The sequence below is a fragment of the Taudactylus pleione genome, unplaced genomic scaffold (genome assembly GCF_031769625.1).
Source record: "Taudactylus pleione unplaced genomic scaffold, aTauple2 ptg000314l, whole genome shotgun sequence".
NCBI lineage: Eukaryota > Metazoa > Chordata > Amphibia > Anura > Myobatrachidae > Taudactylus > Taudactylus pleione.
This window is the reverse complement of record NW_028284715.1, coordinates 15069914-15090581: the sequence shown is the minus strand read 5'-3', so window position 1 is coordinate 15090581 and position 20668 is coordinate 15069914. Positions and strand designations below refer to the sequence as shown.

Sequence of the window (20668 nt, the reverse complement as noted above, 5' to 3'; positions counted from 1 at the left end):
ATGCATTCCAGGGGAGCGCGCCTTCCCTGTCTCACAGCCGGCGCCTCCCCCGCTGCACACAGCCCTCTCTGCATGCTGCCGACTGGTCCTGTGGCAGCGCTCCTCCCCCAGGCCAGCCTCCTCTCTGCTCCTCGGCGGCCATCTTCTCCAGAACGCATGGTGAACGCTGCTGGAAGCGCTGGACGGAAGCATCGTGGTCTGGGTCCCCCCGCATACCTCTCCTCCGCTGTGGTCAGGTCTGTGTATGCAGCGCTGTGTCCTACCAGGCCCTGTGTCTGCGTAGTTGAGTGATCAGCGCTGTTAGTGCAGGAATTGATTTTCTTTGCATTGTATGTGACTGTGCTAGCGCTGCTGCCTGTAACTTTTCTCTAAACTGTCAGCTTTATTACTGTCCCTGTTCTTTCTGCTAAGCCCTTGCGGTGCGGTGCTGCAGGGTGGTCTCTCGCCTATTTAAGTTATAATTGGTGAGAGAGGTCACATACGTGGTGCCATCATGTCCGAAAGTGATTTTCCCCTCCGGCTACAGTGTACTACGTGTAAAGTACCGTTAGCGGAGGGGGAGGGTAGTGCGGAGGGCCTTTGCTGGCAGTGTTTGTCCATGGCGCGGCCTCTTACGGTTACAGCACCGGTACAGGAGCCGCCCTGGGCTTGTTTCGCTCAGGCGCTTACAGCCTTAGTGGGCCAGTTAGCTCCGCAGCCCGCGTTTACACCGATGGGTTTATCCCAGCAGTCAGTGGTGTCATCACCCATGCAGGGTTTCCCACGACAATTGGTGGTACCCCACAGTCTCCCTATTTCCCCGCTCCCGGTTTCTCAGGAGCCAGCGTGGGTTAACTCCCTGACGAGTTCTGTACAGCACTTGTCGGATGTGTTGCAAGGGGAGTCTGTGATTCGGCCGCATAAACGGCCGGTGGCGTCTCTGTCGGCTCCTTATGAGGATGACGAGGGGACGTCTGATGATGGGGAGATTCTGGATCCTTACGATCAGGAACCTCTCCATACTAAGGACGCTGATGCTAAGTCCAAAGTATATATTCCTGGACTTATTCGGGCGGTCCGCACAGCCTTGGTGATTGAGGACGAAGTTCCCCCAGGATGTGAAGGGCGATGCCACAGTCTTTCCTCTTTCGGGTCAGTTGGTGGACCATTTAGAGGAGGCGTGGAAACAGCCTGGCAAAAGATACCAGCCGCAGAGACGCCTGGCGGTGGCTTATCCATTCGCGGATAATTATTTTGCAAAGTGGGAATCCCCTCCACAGGTGGATTCTCACGTGACCCGTCTTGTCCGTAGTGCCACATTGCCGATGCCATCCATGTCCTCCCTTAAGGATGCTATGGACCGCAAGGTGGAAATCTGCCTGAAGTCCGCTTATTCCCTTGCGGGGGGGGCAGCACGGCCGGCTATGGCCATTTGCTGGGTTGCCAGAGCGATGGAGCGCTGGGCGGATTCATTAGAGGCTTCTTTTGATTCCGACTGTCCGGCCGAACAGGCGGAGTTGATTGGCAATCTCCGTGATTCGGCCACCTACATCAACGAGGCAGCCCTAGACATTAGTACTCTGGTGTCTAGGATTTCTTCAGCAGCGGTAGCTGCTCGTCGCACCTTGTGGCTGCGATCCTGGAAGGCGGACGCAGATTCCAAAAAGGGTCTGGAGGCATTGCCGTTTACCGGAGAAGTTCTCTTCGGTCCGGATCTGGATAAGATTGTGGCCACGCTTGTCTCCTGTCGGCCGCTGCTCCTTCTGGTTCTGGACCAACGTCCTTTCGGTCATCTAGGGCCCAGGGCAGGCCCAAACCACAGTCGTTTCCTCGACAGGCTGGTCCTAAGAAATCGGCCAAGCCCCGGAAGCAGGCATGGAGTACCAGACGTCCAGCCCCCAAGCCAGATGACAAGCCTGCGGCCTGACGGTCCGGGCCTCCCTTTGGGGGATCCCAGGGTGGGAGGCCGCCTGCTACAGTTCGCCCAGTGTTGGTCGACCACTACGACAGACACTTGGGTTCTGGAGGTGGTTTCCCACGGATACGCCCTCTCCTTCCGGCACAGACCCCCGGCTCGATTCTTCACCACGGGTCTACCATCAGACCGGAACAAGGCTATGGAGCTGCGGAAGGTATTGCACACTATGCTCCAGGCTGGAGTTATAGTGCCTGTTCCATTCTCCCAGAGGGGCCAGGGTTTCTATTCAAATCTATTTTTGGTACAGAAACCCAATGGGTCATATCGTCCGATTCTCAACCTCAAAGCACTCAACAAGTCTTTGTGGGTCCCGAAGTTTCGGATGGAGACCCTACGGTCCATCATTCTGGCGCTGGAACCTGGGGACTACATGGTGTCATTGGACATACAGGACGCTTACCTGCATGTCCCTATTCTTTTGCGCCATCAACAGTTCCTCAGGTTTGCAATCCGCAGCGACCACTTCCAGTTTCGGGCGTTACTTTTTGGCCTGGCGACAGCACCACGTGTTTTCACCAAGGTGATGGCGGTCATGGCGGCTTCTCTGCGGCTGCAGGGAGTCCGCATGTTGCCATATTTGGACGACCTGTTATTGGTGGCAGGATCTCCAGAGCTCCTGTTACGCCACATGGACCTGACCATTGCACTGCTGCAACGGCACGGCTGGCTAATCAACTGGCAGAAGTCCACTCTAATCCCGTATCGGAGGATTCTGCATCTTGGAGCCTTATTGGACTCGGGACAGCAAAGGATCTTCGTGACGGAGGACAAGATCTCTGCTTTACAGTCAAGGGTGCGCAGTTGTCTGCACAGCCGCCGGGTGTCCTTACACTCGGCGATGAGGTTACTGGGCTCCATGGTGTTGGTGTTCGACATGGTGGAATACGCCCAGTTTCACTCCAGACCTCTGCAGCACCTGATCCTGTCCAAGTGGAATGGGCTGCCTCAGTCTCTGAAGTCCCAGATGATTGTGCTCACCCCGGAGGTTCGCCTGTCCCTTGCGTGGTGGTTACAGACGACCCACCTCAACAAGGGACGTCCGTTCTGGGTTCCAAATTGGGCCCTGTTGACAACAGACGCCAGTCTTCGGGGCTGGGGAGCAGTTTCGGGTCCACACTTGTTCCAGGGCAGGTGGACGCCGACAGAAGCTGAGCTTCCAATAAATATCTTGGAACTCCGTGCGGTCTTCAATGCTCTCCAGCAGGCACAGCGGTTTCTCCAGGGTCACCCGGTTCAGGTCCAGTCGGACAACGCTACCACCGTGGCCTACATAAACAGGCAAGGAGGAACTCGCAGTCGGGCGGCTCTCGTAGAGGTCTCTCGGAACCTGGTTTGGGCGGAGCGCAATCTTCCGGTCATATCAGCGGTCTTCATTACGGGAGTGCTAAATTGGGAGGCGGACTTTCTAAGTCGCCAGTACGTTCATCCGGGGGAATGGTCCCTGCACCCGGACTTTTTTCAACTACTGGTGGACAGGTGGGGTCTTCCAGAAATCTACCTCATGGCGTCCCGGCACAACAACAAGTTGCCGGTGTACGGGTCTCGCACATGAGACGAAGGGGCGTCTCTGGTGGATGCTCTGTCCGTCCGGTGAACGTTCCGGTTCGCATACCTGTTCCCTCCGGTCTCCCTTCTTCCACGGGTAATCCGGAAATTCAAACAGGAAGGAGGGACGCTCCTGTTGATAGCTCCCACGTGGCCCAGACGGCACTGGTTCTCAGACCTTCAGGGTCTGTCCGTGGACAGTCCTCTGCGGTTGCCGCTACGACCGGACCTTCTGTCTCAGGGTCCTTGCCTTCACCCGGACCTGACTCGGCTGTCTTTGACGGCGTGGCTGTTGAGATGGCCATGCCATGTTACGAGCTCGGAAACCGTCTTCCGCGAGGATATACCATCGCGTGTGGCATACGTTCTTCCAGTGGTGTCGACCGAGAGGTTATGCACCGCGGGAGTTTCGTCTGTCTCGGATTCTCGCCTTCCTGCAAGCGGGACTAGATCATGGGCTTCGCCTTGCTTCTTTGAAGGTACAGGTTTCGGCCCTATCTGTCTGGTTTCACCGTAGGATTGCTACAATCCCGGATGTGCGCACCTTTATGCAAGGTGTTCTCCGCATTCAGCCACCCTTTGTTCCACCTGTGGCGCCTTGGGATTTGGCTATGGTCCTGAGGGCTCTCCAAGGACCGCCGTTTGAACCACTGGGCTCAGTGGATCTTAAATGGCTAACAGCTAAGACTGTTTTCCTTCTGGCCATTGCTTCGGCCAGACGTGTTTCTGAGTTAGGGGCTCTTTCTTGTAAACCCCCTTTCTTGGTTTTTCATGGGAACAGGGCAGTGCTCCGCACTCGGCCCGAGTTTCTTCCCAAAGTTGTTTCCAAGGTCCATGTTAACGAGGAAATAGTTGTTCCGGCCTTTAACTCACCGGGTCTTTCCGTGGGTGAGGCCTCTTTGGATGTTGTGCGGGCCTTAAGGACTTATGTTGACCGCACTTCTTCGTTTAGGAAGTCGGATGCTTTGTTTGTCCTCTATGGCTTCCGTAAAAAGGGTTGGCCTGCTTCAAAGCAAACTTTGGCAGCCTGGATCCGTATGGCTATTTCTGAAGCTTATCGTCATGAAGGCCTACCGGTCCCTCCTTCTCTGAAGGCTCATTCCACTAGGTCTGTGGGTCCTTCGTGGGCAGCTCGACGTGATGCCTCGGCAGTTCAGATCTGCAAGGCTGCTACGTGGTCCTCTGTCCATACCTTCGTGAGGTATTACAGGTTTGACACCTTCGCCTCTCAGGATGCTTCCTTCGGGCGGCGGATTCTCCTTTCTGCACAGGAGCGTCCCCACCCTTAAAGGATACTGCTTTGGGACATCCCCAAGGTATCCTGTGGATACCCTATGGACCCTGAAGTAGAAAATATGAGATATGGTAAGAACTTACCCTTGTTATCTCTATTTCTACGAAGTCCATAGGGTTCCACAGGACTCCCGCCCTGTCGCACCTGTGCTGCAGATGGGCTTTGCTCTGGTCACCGGTTTTCCGTCTCCCTCTGGTGAGAATGTGATTCTTGTATGTGTCCAGATCTTTTTTCTCTCTCTTCCTTCTCCTCCTCCGGCCTATGGCTTGATAACTAACTGAGGTGCCTTGGCTCGGGGGCGGGGTATAGGAGGGGGACCCTAGTGCATCCTGGGAGGCTGAAAAGCTTAACTCTATGGTGCCCAGCGATTGACGTCACACCTATACCCCAAGGTATCCTGTGGAACCCTATGGACTTCGTAGAAATAGAGATAACAAGGGTAAGTTCTTAGCATATCTCATATTTTTGCTGGAGAACTGCAGGTCCCAGCAAGCTTCCTCCACATGCTGGTACTTGGAGAACCACAAGTATCAACATGCAGGGCATTACAGGCCCGCTGGTACCTGTAGTTCACCTGCAAAAGAAATATTAAAATACCCACAACACACAAACCATGAAATTAGAACTTTATTAAATCTTACATTCACACTCACACATACTCACCTACAATCCCCGGACACATCCTCTTCTGTGAACATCAGAGTTTAATAGATCCTTGTTCTTTTAAAAACACAGGTTGTCCACTCACAGCTGATTATCATCCCATAGATTGCAAATACGTGACTCTAATTTCACCTTCAAAATATCTGCAAAGCCTAAAGGTTCACATACTTTTGACACTCAAAGATTTGTGATATTGGATCATTTTCCACAAAAAAAATTAGCATGTCTAATTTTTTTGTCTCATTTGTTTGATTCGGTTCACTTTATCTAATTTTAGGCCAAATTTCAGCAGAAATATAGACAATTCTGAAGGGTTTCAAACTTTCAAGCACCACTGTACCTTCAAAAGGCTGCCCAATGTCTGATTTCCACCACTTCTGAAACGAATTAAAATGTTAATTTGATAATTTCATGGATATAAAGGCTTTTAAGTGACCAGATACATTCTTGGGGTGGGGGGGTTCTAGTAATTCAGGGTTGTCCCAAGGGGTATAATGCAGGGCCCTTATGTACAGGGGCGCAGAGAGGGAGGGGGAGCGGGTACTATTTACCCGGGCTTCCAGAGGGGCCAGGCCCCGCCCCCCCCTCACAGCATCCCGCCAGACAGTGTGTGCGGGATGCTGTGAAGGGGGGGGGGCGGTGCCTGGCCCCTATTCCAGAGGGGCCAGGCACCGCTCCCCCCCCACAGGCATAGGAGACTGCTCGTGGCTGCTGAACAGCAGTCTCCTATGCCTGTGGGGGGGAGCGGTCACACTGATCGCGTCCCCCTGGCTTTGGGCCGGGATGAGGGGCTCACAGCGCCCCCCTTCCAAGCGCGCAGTGCCGCAAATGTTTTTTTTTCTCGAGCGGCCGTGGCCACGCCTCTTGCGATTAGGCCACGCCCCATCTTTACCTGGGCCCGGCAGGGCTCTCTACACCCCTGCTTATGTACCACCCACTGGTGAAAAGTGTATATAGCTCTAGGCCCCATAGCAGCTGCACCCCTTGTACCTATGGTAGTTGCGCCCAAGAATACATGGGAAAGCACAAGGTAATAAGCTGGCGCTATATAAATAAATGGTAATAATACTTGTTTGATTTTAGCTTTATCCTGCATATTACGAGGTGTTTTGTCTATACTTACATACTCCGTGTTTAACCTGTTTAGGTTTTCTAGCTGCTCAAAACACTACTGTTTGTCTTGCAGCCCTCATACAGGATGGCAGGATTACCAGAACGGTGTTCCCAAGATCCCCACTGCCTGCATCACAGTGGAAGATGCTGAACTCATGGCTCGGTTGACATCACGTGGAAATAAGATTGTCATCCAACTGAAAATGGGAGCAGTCCAGCATCCGGATGCTGATTCCTTTAATACAGTTGCAGAGATCGTTGGGAGCAAATATCCTGAGCAGGTATGTAATCTGCTTAAAATAACAAGCAAAGACAAAAGCAATTAAGGAAAGACAAACAGCAATTTTAAAGTGCACTAGTCTCTTACAAGCATTGGAGGCAAAGTGCCTCTTTTCTCAGGGTTGTCACTGGTTCTTAATAAATTGATAGGTTCTATTATCTACAATATTGTGTCCGACAAAAAATTCTTGCCTTTCCTGGAGGTTGTTTATGATGTGAGAAATGTCTGAGGTGCAGCGCAAAATTCTGTTTCGTAGCAACATGTGACTTGGGGCCTGATTCAGAGCCGCTCGTTCGTTCCGAGCGATGTTTGCCCAACTGCGCATGCGTACGGATCGTAATACGCATGCGCGAACCAGTTACTGCGACCGAAAATCTTTTGTTCGCTAAATAGCGAATGCCTGCTATTTTGAGTGACAGGAGGAGGCGTATGTGGGTGGTAACAGGGGAAGGTGCTTGAAAACGGGGAGTGGAGATCCGAACGCAGGCGTGCTTAAAGGTGAAAACGGGCGTTTTATGGGTGTGCATAATTAATACAGCAGCGTCATTGACCACGTCCCTGGGTTATTTTATAGTCAGAACTGCTCGCATGATTGCGGTAGGAAAAACCAACCACAAGAATAGCGAGCAGTTCATACGCTGGTCGATGTACTCGATTAATCTAATAAATAGCGGACATGACGTAGGATGCGAGCGGCCATGGGGCGTAGTTTCCAAAAAAAACGACCGCAAGTTTTGTTCGCTCGTTCAGACCTAGAGGCGTGAACAGACCGCAAAGAGCGAACGGTTCATTTGAATAGCCACCCCTTTTTTCAGAACGAACGACTGCAAATAGCATCCGGCTCTGAATCAGGCACTTGGTTTGCACATGTGTGTCTAAGTTCCCCCCATTGTACTAAGTCACATACTGTGTGTAATGGAGGCAATGTAACCCAATCACGTCTGATGCTAACCTGAGCTGTGTTTTAGGTGAAGAAAATAATTCCTTATTTTATTGAAAGTGATGATAATTAGATGGTAGGACATTGGACTTTGATGTACCATGCCTGGCACTTGTGTGTGTGCTAAATTTGTTTTATTGCTCCAGGATATGCACTTCCAGGCCAAATACAAACTGGGTCCCATTAAATGTATTACCTGGTTTAGTAAAAACAATGAAGGGCAAAATGTCTCTATTTTCACTAGAGTGACAGTTTTTGTGGATGTCCACTGAACGTGTACGTGGCACAAGCAGAATCACTGCCAGAGTTATGAGTTCAAATCAAATATTTTACTTGTTTATGAGTTTGTGATGTCACCAGGAATTGAAGTTCTTATTTACCCCTTTTCTTACCTAAATAGTTTTACAAATTTACTATCTCTGGGTGGTCTGTGCATGCAACAAAATCGCTACCCATGGCAGGGCGTCCAAGCCTCTCCAGGCATCTTGTTCCATATGGCCCAGAAAGGATAGGTGTACGAGGACAAATTTTGTAGTATTTAACTCTTATCATTTGATTTCAAGCTGTGCCTACTGTACTGTAATAGGTGACAGCACTACCCTATTCACAATGGGTAGAGCTATGACATTTAAGTGTTGAAGGATAATTCTACCCAGAAATGTTTTACATGGGATGTAGTCAGGTTCCCAATGGTCGGGATGCTGATGGCCATAACATTGACAAGGGGCATCCCGGATGTCACAATCCCGACAGGTTTAGAGTTAGACACTAGGGGGAGGGTTAGGGTTAGGTTGTGAGAGGGAAGGGTTAGAGTTAGGCTGCAGGACGGTTAGGGTTAGGCTCCAGGAGGGGTGGGTTAGGATTAGGGTAAGGGTTAAAATACTTATCAAAATCCTTTTTGATTCTGACTGTTGGGGTGCCACTGTTGATATTCTGACCGTCGGCATCATGACAGATGAGATTCCGCATCCAACCCTTTTACACTGTTAAGGCGGGAACACACTAGATGATATCTTGAGCTATTTGGCTGATTCCGAAGTATCGTAACGACAAATCGTTCAAATCATGTAGTGTGTACCCACTATCACGATGCTGACGCGCGCTTCCGCGAGTCATTCGTCGCATCCTCAGATCTTTTGTACATGCAGAAAGATCTGAAGATGTAGCTAGTGATGCCGTGCTGCCGAATGCAGCATGGCCCCCGCTACCCCCCCACAGTCGCTCCGTCACTGCCGGCATCGGCAAGTGTGTGTGCACTTGCCGATGCCGCCCCCCTGCTGCGAACAATGACGTGCGGGTACCCAGCTTTAGTCTCTATTTCACCTATCAAATTGACCTGAGCAATCCCGGTGTGCAGGGGGAGGGTTATATGCATTTCAAGTGCATTTACACTTGCAACTGAAGAGGTGTAACCAGGGCCAGTTCTAGACCAAGGGGAGTCCAGGGTGAGACCTTCCTTTGGCGCTCCCCCCTCACACACTCACTGCTCCCATAGCCAAGCACGCACACACCTACACACACACACACACACACACACACTCTTCCCCAATAGCCTCACACACACACTTCCCCCATAGCCTCACACACAGATTGCCCCCATAGTCTCACACACGCACTGCCTCCATAGCCTCACACGCACACTGCGCCATAGCCTTACACAAACACTGCCCCATAGCCTCACACACGCACACTGCCGCCATAGCCTTACACAAACACTGCCCCATAGCCTCACACACGCACTGCCCCCATAGCCTCACACACTTCCCCCATAGCCTAACACACACACACTTCCCCCATAGCCTCACACACACATTGTCCCCATAGTTTTGCACACAAACACTTTCCCATAGCCAGGGGTGTATCTAGGGATCCAAGCGCCCCTGGCAATGTAATGTACTGGCACCCCCTACCCCCCTTATGCAGTGCCCCCAGCCTCAGATTAGTTATGCTGCTATTGGAAAACATGGTTTGTACTTTTAAGTTACATAATACATTTTATTCATAGAGCTTCTGATAATACAGTGCCAAGACCTTCTCTTCCTTCCCCAGTAACTGCCAATCCTCCTCCAGCCCACACTATGTAACCTGCTCATGCTCCATGTATTTAAGGTCCTCTATAAGGATGAACGGAAGAAAGATCAAGTTCAACATGTTTAATCTCTTTTGCTATTTTTTATAGCACTTGGTTATATTTCCTTCTCTTGCAGTCATGGTTTCTTATTATTAAGCCTTATTCTCAGCAATTCTACGTGCCAGGGACGTGCAGCCAGGGTAGGCAGGATAGGCAGAGCCTCCTCTGTCCATACTCCTTCCTCTATCATACTCCCTGTCTTGCTCCAGAGTTTTGATATAAAAACTGTGTATTTATACATGTGTGCATCCCAAGCCATTGACCTCACCGCACGTCACTGCTACTTGCCGTTACAGGGACACTTGACAGCACTGGAAGCGTTTTTGCGAACACTGTACCGTGGCTTTCAGTTCTGAGATTAATGCTCCCAGATGCTTTTCTCTGCAAGTACTGGTTCACCTGCAACGTTCTACCTCCTCTCTCAATTATTCACTCCCAACAGGCACCCTGACTATGAGCTGTTTTTAAGACATCATTAAACACAGGCCTAACAATTATGTCAGAGGACAAGGAATAAGATTACTTCAGGAGTCATGATTTGGCTAATATCGCTCTCTAGTCGCAAAATGTAATTTGTGGGTTGTTTGAGGCCCTCTGAGCTAAGTGAAATAATAACTGACACATTACAGCTATTGCTGTTACATTATCTCACTGGGAACATCTAGTAGACATTATTTTCAAAATATTAACTGTGGACTTCCCTGCTGTCTTCATGTAGTTTTTAGAATTGTCTTTAAGCCCCTCGCTGTTAAGGCAAATGGGTCTCGTCCTAAGCACTGCAGGGGTTCAAATAATGGGGGGGGGAGGGGCTGACTTACGTAAAAGTTTCCCATTTACAGTTGCTGTTCCTCGGACCCAGGATTGAATGAGGATTAATAACATCATCACATCATACCTTCCATAATGTCATTAAACCCCACCCCTTCCCATACTTGCTGACTTCCTCCAGGAGGGGCCTGCCAGGTCGGCTCAGCAGGTGGAAAGGTGTCAGAGGCGTGATGTCGCTATTGCATCATCGTGGCACCGCTCCCACCACACAATGCTGCGATTACCGGCATTGTAAAGCGGGGGGGGGCACAATTACATCATTTAGCACAGATCGCGTCATTGGTCGCCCGGACTGCCCTCTTTCATTCTGTAAGTAAACGGCTGAGGACAGGTGCCTCATCACAACCGTTCCTAGAGGGTAGGCAAGTATGTCCCTTCCAGAATAAACATTGCAGAACTTTTTAAAGCCAGGAAATGGGGGGATAGTGCATTCGAGTGTGGTATAGAAGATCTACAGTGTCTAGATCAGTGGTTCCCAAACTTTGCGCCACGGCACCCTGGGGTGCCTCGGGACACTTGCAGGGGTGCCTCAGGTTGGTGGTCCAGCACCAAATCAAATTCTTTATGGTGGATGTAATGTAAATATGTGGACAAACAGAAGCACAAACCTGTCCCCCACCACATAACTGAGCCTAATGATGACAGGTCAGCACAATTTAACTCACTACATTTTTTTCAGAATTTCTCAATAACAAATTTTGGCTTAGGGGTGATGTGAAAACAATGCTGATACTCAAGGGCGCCATGATTCAAAAAAGTTTGGGAACCACTGGTCTAGATAGACACTCAACAGATTAACAGGTACAAGTGGTCGACAGATACAAATGGCGACAGGGACATATGGTAGACACAAGAAATGGCCAACACATATTTTTTTTCATATTTTAAGACTTCACCCAGCCCTCCTCCTAGTGCCTAACCCTAAACCTGCCCCAAGTGTTTAAACCTATCCCTAGACTAACCCTCCCACTAGAGCCTAACCGTCCCCTTCCGCAGCCTAACCCTCCGGAAAGTGCCTAACCTTCACCCTAACCTCAAAAATGAAGGAAAAACATGAAAAAAAAAACACGTGTCGACATTTTTTTTTGGTCGACCATTTGTCCCTATCCAGCTTTCGTCCATGTCGACATATTGCTTGTTGACCATCTGATGTCGACATATTGATATTGTCAATCTTTAATCCGGATACCACAAGCTTGCCTACCCTCCCAATTTGGCCAGGAGCCTCCCGGAAGCCGGCTTCCCTCCCTACTCCCGCAGAGTTAATATCAAAACCCCCGCAGCGGGGAGGCCAGTGATGCAATTCGCACGTCATCGTGGCCCTGCCCCCTGCTTCACAATGCCAAAAATAACGGCATTGTGAAGAGGGGGTGGGGCCACGATGACGCAATCTCACGGCTCCGCCCCCAAATGTGATGCCATGGCGGGGCGCGCCCCCCCCCCTGTTAGCCGACAATCAGCTCCCTCCCGGAAGGAGGGACCTGATTGTCGGCAAGTATGGGATACCAGTGCCACCCACAGATTCAACAGTACCCGTTTTTTAAAGAGGAAAGTCTCTTCTTTCAAGTGATGTGACCCTTGAGAAGTTAGTCACACCTGTACTGTAGAAAACTTAGTTTTGAGGCATGGTAATGAATCTGTAGATGGAGATATGTTAAGCTATTGTGATTTGATTAATGTTTTATTTCTTTACTCCCATTCCCTGATCCCGACCCATTTAAGACCCAATTACCTTGTTGTTACAAACATTTGGGAGTAAAAGGGCCTATCCACTAGGCGACCTGAAAGACTGAACGTCAAGCGTTCAGACCTTCAGGTCGCCGAGGTGCGGTGCCAACACTGAACAGTGTTCACTGAACGTCATTCAGTACAGGAGCCCGACCTCCTATTTCTGAAGATGCCGAACCTGACGAGTGTCGTCAGGTTAACGGGCATGTCCAGTAGATAGTCGGGGTCATCAAGGACCCACCATGCACGCGCATCGCTTGTCCTTGCCGTCTATCCATTACCCGACTTTGTGAACAATCCAAACAAAACCTCCTTAAGCTAACAAAGTGTAAGTAAAATGTAGTTCATTTATTTAAAGTTGTTAGTGCAAAATATTGATGAAGATTGACAAACCCTAACTGGGATCCTTCTTGAAACTCTCCCTTGAGCGTCATCTTGTCTAAAATAGAACCTTTACAGTCTCTGACTATATTATTATTATCATCCTTTATTTATTTGCAAGAGTTCCGCAGCGCCTTACAAAGTACATAAGCAAATGAGCACACAAGAAAACAGTAATGAGCAGTACCAAACAATGCAGGGCAAGGACATGGTTTATAAACTTTTCTGCATTACCAATCATAACACTTAAATAAGCAGCAGGACGTAAGTGACAAAGTGTTAGGTGCTGTTGTGGGGAATAAGGTGTAAATGATGGGGTAAGGTTCTACAGCAGACATGTCAAACTCAAAATACCAACCGGAACAAATTTTCAAGGTCTTAAGAGTGTGTGGGCTGCAACAAAAAAAAAGTCTTATATGCAATTTTGAAAGGTTTATTATTAATAAAAACCAATGCAGTACCCCCCTGTAGTAGTGCCCCTTATGCAATGCCCCCTAAATTTGTGCCCATTATGCAATGCCCCTTATGCAGTGCCCATTATGCAGTGCCACAGAAATGCCCCTTATGTTGTGCCCCCTGTAATGCCCCATATGCAGAGCTACCAGTAATTTCCTTAGAAGTGCCCCTTATGCAGAGGCCCCAGTAATGCCCCTTATGCAGAGCCCCTTATGTTGTGCCCCCAGTAATGCCCCTTATGCTGTGCCCCCTCCCATTATAGAACAGACCCCACTCACCTGTGCAGTACTTACCTTTCTTCACGATGGCCGCTGGGCACCGCTCCAGTCCACGCCTTCTTCACTCCCATCGTCCCGCGTAAACGCTGCTGCTGACTAGATCTAATTAGATCGAAAGCGGCAGGCACAGGCTCCTCTCATCGCGTCATGGTGTCACCCGCGCACTGCATCACTGGGAACGCTGGCCTCTGAAGCGATGAGAGGCTTCTGATGGCTTCAGAGACCAGAGTTTCCAGCTTTAAATAAAGTAAACACTGCCCAATCGGAGCTGAGCTCTCATCGTGGCAGGGGTGTGGGCCGCATATTATATATATGTGGGCCCACACTGTCGGGCCTCATAAAATGATTCGGGTCGCATGTTTGACATGCCTGTTCTAATGGAAGGGGGCAGACAAACGGGTGGGACAGAGGGAAGAGACAGTGAGGAAGGAGCACGAAGCAGCGGGTTAGGGTGAGAGCTGGAAGGCTTTGATGAAGAAGTTGGTCTTGAGAGCCAGTTTGAAGGTTAGTAGAGAGGTGGAGAGTCTAATAAAAAGACTCCAGATAACATGGTGCTACTATTGCCGTACATTCTGGTATGTGTGGTGTTACTTGGTTGGTGTGCTGTGTACTTGCCTACCCTCCCAGGAGTCGCGGGAGTAACCCCCAGCACTCCTGGAAGAGTAGGCATATCTCTTCCGCTCCAGTCCACTTCCTAGTGAAGTGGGAAGGATGGGGACATTTTCCCAAGAAATTTGCGCAGGTCCATAGGTAGGGGACGGGGCTAAATGACGCAAATCACATCATTTGGCCACGCCCCCTCACGGACCCGCAAATTGCGGGGTTTTCCTGTAACAGGGGTGGGGCCTAATGGCGGCTATAGTCTGTCCCCGCCCCCAAAGCTTAGAGCAGCAGCTCCCATCCGGCTGCTCAAAGGATTTCACAAAAAATGGGAAGTATGGCTCTATGTGATTTCCACCATATATCAGCATATGTCAAAAACTTTCCGCTTTAGTCTTGTTTAAGACTTTCTGCAATATCTTCTAGGTTTGTTTCTGTAGCTTATTCAGTGCCACAATTGACCTCATAGTAACTTCTATGATAAGTGTCCTATTGCTACATGTGTATTCAGTTGTTTAGAAGGGGATGATCTGAGTTAGGCAGCATGGCTGTAAATTCAAATTTCATACTTGTTTGTACAATTGACTGCCCTGAGCTCAGAGGGATGCATAGTGCATGCGCAGGTCACCGTGGCGGCCATTTTCCCTGTACTGCTCATGCGCAAACGACGGAAAAATGCCCGCAGCAGCCATTCTCCAGCCGACGTGGGACTCCGGAGACATAAGTATAATATGGGTGCAGGGTGTCCTGCCAGAAACCCTCCGGACAGACTCGAGAGCAGGCACCATGTTCTTAAGCACCTTGCGGAAAAATGCTGCAATTTGCGGGTCAATAGGGAGGAGGCGAAGCCAATATGATGCGATTCCATTAGAGTTGTGTCAGTTGGCCCGTCCCTTCCCGCTTGACCTGTGAATCTTCATCTGTTGGGCTTCCGGGGTCGATCAGCCACCGGTATTTCATTACCCATTCCGTAAGGTAAGTTTGTTTGTAAAATATGTGTGACATATGTGTTGTATATATGTGTGTGTGTAAGGTATGTGTGACATATGGGTATGTCACACATTGGTTGACGATTTTCCCTCCATTGGTTGCCGATTTTCTACCGTATTCAATACAAAATACTTTTACTTACACATAAGGCTATTAACAAAACCACACCAACATACATCTCTTCACTCGTCTCCCAACCCGACCTCTCCGCTCAGCACAAGATCTGCGTCTCTCATCCCCACGCATTACTTGCTCCCATTCACGGTTACAAGACTTTCTACAGGCTGCACCCACTCTATGGGATGCCTTACCACGCACAGTAAGACTTTCCTTTAGTCTCCAATCCTTCAAGCGTTCCCTGAAAACTCACCTCTTCAGGCAAGCTTATCAGATTCCAGACCACCTACATAACCTTCATAGCTTCCATATCTAATTACATCCCCTTTCACAGTCCACACATAACCTCACACATTGTCTCTCACATCCTCATGACATTTGGTCGTCATTCCGGTGTGACTGTATCATGCAGCTCACCAAGAAACTGTGCATTCTGGCTGGACCAAATGCACAGTTTGCAATATATAGCATCTATCCTTGTGTATCAATGCCTATTTCCCTATAGATTGTAGGCTTACGAGCAGGGCCTTCCTACCTATATATCTGTCTGTTATTACCCAGTTTTGTTCAATTATTGTTTACAATTGTAAAGCTCAACGGAATATGCTGCGCTATATAAGAAACTGTTAATAAATAAATAAAAAATAAATGAATATATATATATATATATATACAGTCAGATCCATAAATATTGGGACATTGACAGAATTTTCATATTTTGGCCTCTATTCACCACCACAATGGATTTGAAATGAAACAAACAAGATGTGCTTTAACTGCAGACTTTCAGATTTAATTTGAGGGTAATTACATCCAAATCAGGTGAACGGTGTAGGAATTACAACAGTTTCTATATGTGCCTCCAACTTTTTAAGGGGCCAAAAGTAATGGGACAAACTAAACAATCCTAAATCTAACTTTCACTTTTTAATACTTTGTTGCAAAACCTTTGCAGGCAATTACAGCCTGAAGTCTGGAACGCATAGACATCACCAGACGCTGGGTTTTATCCCTGGTGATGCTCTGCCAGGCCTCTACTGCAAATGTCTTCAGTTCTTCCTGCTTGTTCTTGGGGCATTTTCCCTTCAGTTTTGTCTTCATCAAGTGAAATGCATGCTCAATCGGATTCAGGTCAGGGGATTGAGTTGGCCATTGCATAACATTCCACTTTTTAGCCTTAAAAAACTCTTCGGTTGCTTTTGCAGTATGCTTTGGGTCATTGTCCATCTGCACTGTGAAGCACCGTCCAATGAGTTCTGAAGCATTTGACTAAATATGAGCATATAATATTGCCTGAAACACTTCGGAATTCATTCTGCTGCTTTTGTCAGTAGTCACATCATCAATAAATACAAGGGAACCAGTTCCATTGGCAGCCATACATGCCCACGCCATGACACTACCACCACCATGCTTCACTGATGAGGTGGTATGTTTTGGATCATGAGCAGTTCCTTTCCTTCTCCATACTCTTCTCTTCCCATCACTCTGGTACAAGTTGATCTTTGTCTCATCTGTCCATAGGATGTTGTTCCAGAACTGTTATGGCTTTTTTAGATGTTGTTTGGCTAACTCTAATCTGGTCTTCCTGTTTTTGTGGCTCACCAATGGTTTACATCTTGTGGTGAACCCTCTATATTCACTCTTGTGAAGTCTTCTCTTGATTGTTGACTTTGACACATATACACCTACCTCCTGGAGAGTGTTCTTGATTTAGCCAACTGTTGTTAAGGGGGTTTTCTTCACCAGGGAAATAATTCTTCTGTCCTCCACCACAGTTGTTTTCCATGGTCTTCGGGGTCTTTTGGTGTTGCTGAGCTCTCCGGTGCATTCTATCTTTTTAAGAATGTTCCAAACAGTTGATTTGGCCACACCTAATGTTTTTGCTATCTCTCTGATGGGTTTGTTTTGATTTTTCAGCCTAATGATGGCTTGCTTCACTGATAGTGACAGCTCTTTGGATCTCATATTGAGAGTCGACAGCAACTGATTCCAAATGCAAATGTCACACCTAGAGTCAACTCCAGACCTTTTACCTGCTTAATTGATAATGAAGTAACGAGGGAATAGCCCACACCTGTCCATTAAATAGCTTTTGAGTTGATAGTCCCATTACTTTTGGCCCCTTAAAAAGTTGGAGGCACGTATAGAAACCATTGTAATTCCTACACCGTTCACCTGATTTCGATGTAATTACCCTCAAATTAAATCTGAAAGTCTGCAGTTAAAGCACATCTTGTTTGTTTCATTTCAAAGCCATTGAGGTGGTGAATAGAGGCCAAAATATGAAAATTCTGTCAATGTCCCAATATTTATGTCCCTGACTGTATATATATATATATATATATATATATATATATATATGTATACACACACACACACACAGTGCATCCGGAAAGTAGTCACAGTGCTTCACTTTTTACACATTTTGTTATGTTACAGTCTTATTCCAAAATGGAACAATTTAATTTTTGTCCTCAAAATTCTACACACAATAACCCATAATGACAATGTGTAAAATGTTTTTTTTTAGATTTTTGCAAATTTAATAAACAAAAAAGGCCTAAGAAATCACATGTACATAAGTATTCACAGCCTTTGCCATGAAACTCAAAATTGAGCTCAGGTGCATCCTGTTGTCACTGATCATCCTTGAGATGTTCCTACAGCTTAATTGGAGTCCACCTGTGGTAAATTCAGTTGATTGTACATGATTTTGAAAGGTATACACCTGTCTATATAAGGTCCCACACTTGACAGTGCATGTCAGAGCACTAACCAAGCATGAAGTCCAATGAATTGTCTGTAGACCTCCAAGACAGGATTGTCTTGAGGCACAAATCTGGGGAAGGGTACAGAAAAATATCTGCTGCTTTGAAGGTCCCAATGAGCACAGTGGCCTCCATCATCTGTAAATTGAAGAAGTTCGGAACCACCAGTACTCTTCCTAGAGTTGGCTGGCCGTCTAAACTGAGCAATCATGGGAGAAGGGCCCTAGTCAGGGAGGTGGCCAAGAACCCGATGGTCATTCTGTCAGAGCTACAGCATTCCTCTGTGGAGAGAGGAGAACCTTCCAGAATGACAACCATCTCTGCAGCAATCCACCAATCAGGCCTGTATGGTAGAGTGGCCAGACGGAAGCCACTCCTTAGTAAAAAGGACATGGCAGCCCGCCTGGAGTTTGCCAAAATGCACCTGAAGGACTCTCAGCCCATGATAAACAAAATTCTCTGTTCTGGTGAGACAAAGATTGAACTCTTTGGCATGAATGCCAGGCGTTATGTTTGGAGGAAACCAGGCACCGCTCATCACCAGGCCAATACCATCCCTACAGTGAAGCATGGTGGTGGCAGCATCATGCTGAGGGGATGCTTTTCAGCGGCAGGAACTGGGAGACTAGTCAGGATAGAGGGAAAGATGAATGCAGCAATATACAGAGGGGAAGAAGTCGGGAAGCCGACGGAGGGAATCCCGACCGCCGGCTTCCCGACTGTCTAATCCCCGCAAGGGTTAAATGACAGGTGTCGAAATCTCGACGCCTGTCAGTTTACCTACGCAGGGAGCCCGACATCCCGATCGAACGTAAGCCAGGCGCGGACAGCCGCATAGGCACCCCCGGGAGGAGGTTAGGGTTAGGCACCTTCCGAGAGACTTATGCTGGCCAGACACATGGGATCTGCACATGATCAGCCGATGTGTACGATTTGTGTACGATTTCCCTTGAAACTCTCCCTGGCAGCTCTGCACACAATTTGGTGTCCAATCTTCATACGATCTCTCCTGTATCCAGACTTTCACAGTGCATTGTGTCCTAGATTGTCAGATATGCCCTACTGCATGGCAGATCTGATGATGCCATGTGCGACCCGCGGGGACGTGCATCGTGATCGTGAGTGGGGACTCACGATTTACTGAGGATTTGGCCATATTTTACACGCTCTGTCATTCCAATGTGTCGGAATCAGCCAGATCAGGTAAAATACAGCTGTGTGTGTGGCCAGCTTTAGGTTTAGGCAGCGGGGAAGGGGGGATTAGGGTTAGGCACTGGAGGGGGTTGGGAGGGTTAGGTTAGTTTCTACTTACCTTAGTGCAGTCGGGAATTTCATCCACGTCGGGCTGTCAGTATTTGCCAGCGGTAAATCATACCGATCCCGTACAGTGACACCCTGGATGAAAACCTGCTCCAGAGCACTCTTAACTTCATACTGGGGTGATGGTTCATCTTTCAGCAGGACAACGACCCTAAGCACACAGCCAAGATATCAAAGGAGTGGCTTCAGGACACCTCTGTGAATGTCCTTGAGTGGCCCAGCCAGAGCCCAGTCTTGAATCCGATTGAACATCTCTGGAGAGATCTAAAAATGGCTGTGCACCAACGCTTCCCATCCAACCTGATGGAACTTGAGAGGCGCAGCAAAGAGGAATGGGCGAAACTGCCCAAAGATAGGTGTACCAAGCTTGTGGCATCATAGTCAAAAATACTTGAGGCTTTAATTGCTGCCAAAGGTGCATCAACATAGTATTGAGCAAAGGCTGTGAATACTTATGTACATGTGATTTCTTAGGTTTTTTGGTTTTTTTTCAATTAAATTTGCAAAAATCTCAAAAAACTTTTTACACGTTGTCATTATGGGGTATTGTGTGTAGAATTTTGCGGACAAAACTTAATTTATTCCATTTTGGAATAAGGAAGGCTGTAACATAACAAAAGTGGAAAAAGTGAAGCGCTGTGAATACTTTCCGGATGCACTGTATATATACAGTGTCTTGCAAAAGTATTCACCCCCTTTGCATTTTTCATGTTTTGTTGCCTCCCAACCTGGAATTAAAATGGATTGTTTGAAGGTGTGCATTATTTAATTCACAGTACATGCCTACAACTGTGAAGTTGTGGGTTTTTTTTTATATTGTCAATCAAACAACTGTAGCAAGGTCGGGGAACTGGTACCATCTCCTGGGGTAGATGGCACTGCGCAGCAGCTGGGAAATCACACAAAGTCCACTGGTCTGGTGCAACTGGTCGCTCCGCCAGTTTTATTAGGCAAACAAACAAAATAAAGAGAAATAAACACCTTGCCGTCTGGCGCTAACTATACAGAAGTGGTCCTAACTCACTAATGATAGAAGGGTTTTTTCAGTTTTAATTTACCTGCTTCCATCACCCTGATTCTCACACAGAATCATGAAAGTCTGTCCTTTCCCCAGGCAGTATCTCCCTGTAATGATCAGCCTCACAGCACTAAAAAACAGCCACACAGCTGAAAACAATAATTAGCCTCCTGTGAAGCTAATATCCCCCCCAAAATCCTCACACTTAAGCTGCATACACACACAATGATTTTGTTACCAACGATTTTCTGAACGATT

The 20668-nt window shown here is 48.1% G+C and overlaps 1 protein-coding gene across 2 annotated transcripts in view; it reads left to right on the top strand.

Annotated features, from left to right (window-relative positions):
• CPQ (carboxypeptidase Q) overlaps positions 1 to 20668 on the top strand; it is a 649615-nt gene that overhangs the window by 288005 nt on the left and 340942 nt on the right. For both annotated transcript variants that reach the window (XM_088442622.1, XM_088442623.1), the window contains exon 4: positions 6646 to 6853. In XM_088442622.1, coding sequence (XP_088298748.1) covers positions 6646 to 6853 — 208 coding nt within the window. The remainder of the gene's footprint in view (positions 1 to 6645; positions 6854 to 20668) is intronic.